Source organism: Crinia signifera, chromosome 2, assembly GCF_055691185.1.
Source record: "Crinia signifera chromosome 2, ASM5569118v1, whole genome shotgun sequence".
In the NCBI taxonomy this organism is placed as follows: Eukaryota; Metazoa; Chordata; class Amphibia; order Anura; family Myobatrachidae; genus Crinia; species Crinia signifera.
The window spans coordinates 397,876,854-397,882,240 of NC_139218.1; the positions used below are offsets into that span (position 1 = coordinate 397,876,854).

Consider the following 5,387-nt stretch of genomic DNA (forward strand, 5'->3'; position numbering starts at 1 on the left):
ACCTTGTACAAGGCCAGATTAACGATGGGGCGGATGGAGCTGTAGCTACAGGACTTAACATAATACTAGGCCCGTCACCCTGACAGCATGGCGATCACCAGACAGACACCACACTGCCACATGGATGTATAGTGTACGGGTTCTACCTGCCTACATGGCACTGGCCTCACCTCTTTCTCATAATAGGCTCCTGAACATTTCCAGGCCCGTGAGGCCCTAAATCCTGCCCTGGCCGTGCATCCGTTATAGATACTCCACCGTCACAGCTACTGTATGAAATGATATACAGTACAAATTGGAATTAAGAAAATATAATAATTTTATACACAAATTTGGTACATTTTGCTACAGTTATTAAGACGTTTCCTTCATTATGTAAAAACACTGCAGGAAAGTTACATCGGATGTTTGTGATGACGTACTGCCGACGGAAACGGTCTCCGTTCTCCTACATCCATGAGGATGTACTGCCGACGGAAACATTCCCCAGTCTCCTAACGAAACGCAAGGTTAAGTCCTGATCCTGATTTTGTTTAGAACTTTCCGTAACGTCTGTCTGATTTCCTTTGTCCTAAGAAAGTATATAATGGGGTTGGCTACATGGGGCACCACGGAGTACAGGAAGAGAAGCAAAGCGTTGACACTAGGTGTAATTATTACTAATAAAGGAATGTTCGTTACTATGTAGACAAAGATCCGGGGAATATAATATAACCCCACGACTAGCAGGTGGGTGGTGCAGGTGTAGAACGCTCTGCGCCAGCTATCGGGTCGGGATGAGATCACGGCTATTATCAGGGCGTATGACAACAATATCACCCCCAAGGGCACCAGCAGCCCCACCATGGCGCACACAAAGGCCACTCTTCTCATATATGTTGTGTCGGAACACGCTAAGGCTGAGATTGTTGCATGGGTACAGAATAAGGTATATATCTTGTTAACGCCACATCGGTTAATTTGTGAGGCCTGAGAAGCAATGGTCGCATTGGTAGAGGTTGCAGTAAAAACCCAGAAGATGCCGCAAGCAATGACAACGGTTTTATTGGTGATAACGGTGGCGTATCTCAGGGGCTGGCATATAGACATATAACGATCTACCGCCATCACCATCAGAAGATAGGAATCCACACTCCCTAAGTAATGGACGCAAAACATCTGGAAGACGCACACAGGGAAGGGCATGGAGGAGGCTCCGAACCAGTACTTGGCGATTAGTTTTGGTAGAGTCACCGTGTCGAATAAAAGGTCTGATGCAGCCAGATTTGCTATGATCAGGTACATGGGCTGGTGCAGGTGCGTATTCAGGATGACCAGACCGATGACGCTCACATTGGCAGTCAGTGACATCACATACACCAGGAACATCATGGCGGATATGAAGGCGTTGTAGTCTTCCGTAATGCCAGGGAATCCGGCCAATACGATCTCTGGACTTCCAGTTTGATTAGACCTCATCTTCTTCTGGTTTTAGTACATCGGGTGACACATGGGGACTAGCTGGTTATTTCATATCTCAGCAGTATCAGTGTCACCGACCTCATTACCATGATGGTAACAGTATGTTAATGTAACTTACACCACACCCAGACAATCTGCTTCATCAGAACCTCAGAGCGGGAACGCGGTGTGAGATTCCCACAGTTTATATAGAGCGATGCCCCATAGGAATTGCCCCTAGGGGCAAACAGCTGGCATAAGGCAAAGCAGATCTCATAAATCTCATGGGATTCATTAATTGCTAATTGCCAAGCAGGATGTTTCTTTCTTACATTAATGCCTGTTATGTATAAGACAAGCTGCGCTATATATGCAATTGTGATTTTATAGTCTACGGAATTGCTAATATTACCCAAATATGAAAAGTGAAACCCACCGGAGCCGTCGCCAACTCATTCGCAATTGCGTAGACATAAGTAGCTTGTATGCAAGTATGAGGAACATGGAGGATAAATCTAGTCCTTGCAGCTTATGGCGGATACGTGCCCCAAAAACAACTATGACGCCTGACGGGTTAATATCATTAACCCCTTGATATTGTCACTTCCTCTCAATCATTCCTCTCAAGTGAACATCACCCATTGGGTACAAATATAATTTGGCCCCGGAGTCTGCACTGCATACCTCCCCACTGTCCTGATTTTCACAGGACAGTTGCAGTTTTTTGGGGATTGGCCCACCCACGAGCAGCAGAGTCCCGCGGTGGGAGGGGTTGTGGGGAGAACACCTGTCACTCATTCTGCTCAGCAGAGGAGCAGTGACGAGATGCTACAGAAACAGAAGGACACTGGGCACTGGGTATGCCTCCATAATGATGGAAAATGGGGGTGTGACATACAAGAATTCAACATGGCCAAAGAGATCGATATGTCAAAGGTCGACGGTGTCTAAGTTTGACAGGTACAAAAGTTTCACATGTTGGGAATAGTAACCTGCCTAGAGCATGGCAAGCAAAGCAACACCATGAGGACACAGACTTCCACTGATTGTTCCGTCAACCATTTCCATTTCAACTTTTTGACCCTGTCAACCTTTTCTGCTTTTTACTTTTCCCATGTTGTCCTTTTGACCATGTGAACCTTTTGTTTTAGTCGACCAATTGCATACCGACCATATGGGTTGATCTGTTGACTGTCTATCCCAAACCTGTACATCTATTATACCACACTGCTCTGAACCACCTCAAGCTACTGTCTACAAATGTTACTGCCTGTCCCATTGACCTATTATGTTGCTTTGTTGACGTTCTCTCTGCTCCTCCACTGACCATTACCCTCTGCTCGGCTCTGGTCACCTCGTGTCACTCCCACATACAAGACTTCTCTTGTGCTGCCCCACTATTCTGAAACTCACCTTCTCTCCATATCAAGCTCCCTTACAGTATCCACACTTTGTGCTTGTTTATGCTCATTTCCAGACAATATTGACCATCTAACAACCTACAATATTGTTCAACAACATTATGCAAAGGCTGGTTGGCTAAACAAAGCTACGGAGCAGCGGCACAAACACACGGCACATATTCAGTGTGAAACCTTGCACTAGTGAGTATGGGTCATTGGGTAGACAAACATTATTTCGACATGCATTGCGTTTTTCATGTTTATTTGTCGTCATGGATACCGTCAAAGTGCACGGCGACCACTTGGGCACTATTTTATTCTCCCACCACGCTGTAGTGGATGAAAAGTCATGTAACACCACCTGTCAGCACATGGCGGCTTAAAAAAAGTGAAAAAGTCAAATTGACCTTTTTGACTGTCGACCTTCCCATTGTTAACCTAATGCTTGTGTCGATCTTCCAATGCTGTCGACCTTACCCATGTCAACCTATTTAATGTGTCATCCTAAGCCATGTCGACCTTCAGTGGTCATCCCAAATATGGTCGACTTAATGGCCATATATCCCAGCAGACGATGACAGTTTAATAAACTATACAACCCCATAGAAGGAATGTCTTCAAAAGAAGTGGGCCCATGGCAATACCGGGAAATGGAGGTGGAGTAAGACTGATAAAACATTGATTGATTGATTAAAAATTTATTAAATTAGAAAATTTTAATGAAAATACTATCTGTTTTCCGGCAACTGAGAAGAGAAAAGGTCATAAAATAATATACTGTTAATAGCCAAGGATTCCTGACAAGGGTTGAAAAAGAAGGTAAGAAAAGGAATACTTGAGATACTGCCTATTACGAGGCTGTCCTGCATCTTGAAGAAGTTAAGAAATATTTTTTATATTTTTTAGTTATTTGCAAAAGGTTACTGTTGGCAAAAGGTCGGCCTAAGCTTTGCCCTGGTTTCTGATAGGTCTTGCATCAGCCTTAAGTAAATGTAGATATATAACGCAGTGTTGGCTAACCATAGCGTGGAGCCGGTGGGGGCATTTTAAATGTGCCGACTGTAGTAGAGTTTGATGAGGGTACCTGCTAGTTTTAAGCTGTGTACACACGGGGGCGATATATTGCTCAGCAATATATTGTATACAGTATACAGTAATTAGGTCGACAATCAATAAATCAACCACTATTGGTTGACAGGCAAATGTTCGAAATATGACAAATGTTGACGTGATTTTGTCAATATGGTCAGAAGGTCGACACAGCAATATATCGACATTTAAAAAGTCAACGCAAAAAAGGCCGACATACGTTTTTTGTGGTTTTGGTGCATATGTCGACATATGTCTACATGGGCACCATGCAGCTCTGGGCACACTAATATATTCTCCCCCTATGTCCTCGTGGATAATTAAGTATGAAAAAACGTGGAAAAAAAACCTGAAAAAACTCATGCTGATCCTTTTCATGTCGACCCTTTGACCATGTCGATCGCTTCCATTTCAACCTTTTGGGGTCGACATATGGACTACACACTGTAGACCTTTCAACCGCTTTCCACCCAAAGTAGGGACTCTTTCTGCTAAATGGGGATATGTCGCCTCTGTTTTGTAGGAAGGCCTAGACAGGGTCTATACATACCCCCGCAGCTGCCTAGACAGGGTCTGTATGTACCCCCGCAGCTGCCTAGACAGGGTCTGTACGTACCCCCGCAGCTGCCTAGACAGGGTCTGTACATACCCCCGCAGCTGCCTAGACAGGGTCTGTACATACCCCCGCAGCTGCCTAGACAGGGTCTGTACATACCCCCGCAGCTGCCTAGACAGGGTCTGTACATACCCCCGCAGCTGCCTAGACAGGGTCTGTACATACCCCCGCAGCTGCCTAGACAGGGTCTGTACCCCCGCAGCTGCCTAGACAGGGTCTGTACCCCCGCAGCTGCCTAGACACGGTCTGTACATACCCCCGCAGCTTCCTAGACAGGGTCTGGACATACCCCCGCAGCTGCCTAGACAGGGTCTGGACATACCCCCGCAGCTGCCTAGACAGGGTCTGTACGTACCCCCGCAGCTGCCTAGACAGGGTCTGTACGTACCCCCGCAGCTGCCTAGACAGGGTCTGTACGTACCCCCGCAGCTGCCTAGACAGGGTCTGTACGTACCCCCGCAGCTGCCTAGACAGGGTCTGTACGTACCCCCGCAGCTGCCTAGACAGGGTCTGTACGTACCCCCGCAGCTGCCTAGACAGGGTCTGGACGTACCCCCGCAGCTGCCTAGACAGGGTCTGGACATACCCCCGCAGCTGCCTAGACAGGGTCTGTACATACCCCCGCAGCTGCCTAGGCAGGGTCTGTACATACCCCCGCAGCTGCCTAGTCAGGGTCTGTACATACCCCCGCAGCTGCCTAGACAGGGTCTGTACATACCCCCGCAGCTGCCTAGACAGGGTCTGTACATACCCCCGCAGCTGCCTAGACAGGGTCTGTACGTACCCCCGCAGCTGCCTAGACAGGGTCTGTACGTACCCCCGCAGCTGCCTAGACAGGG

At 47.2% G+C, this 5,387-nt stretch overlaps 1 protein-coding gene across 1 annotated transcript; it reads right to left on the reverse strand.

Moving 5' to 3' along the window:
• Window positions 1-510: 510 nt before the first annotated feature.
• Window positions 511-3,531, reverse strand: LOC146058614 (olfactory receptor 1M1-like; the record flags this gene model as incomplete). Its single annotated transcript, XM_083170888.1, has 2 exons — window positions 511-1,453; window positions 3,521-3,531. Coding segments are annotated over 2 exons (954 nt in total), but the record flags the coding sequence as incomplete, so codon positions are not given.
• Window positions 3,532-5,387: the final 1,856 nt, after the last annotated feature.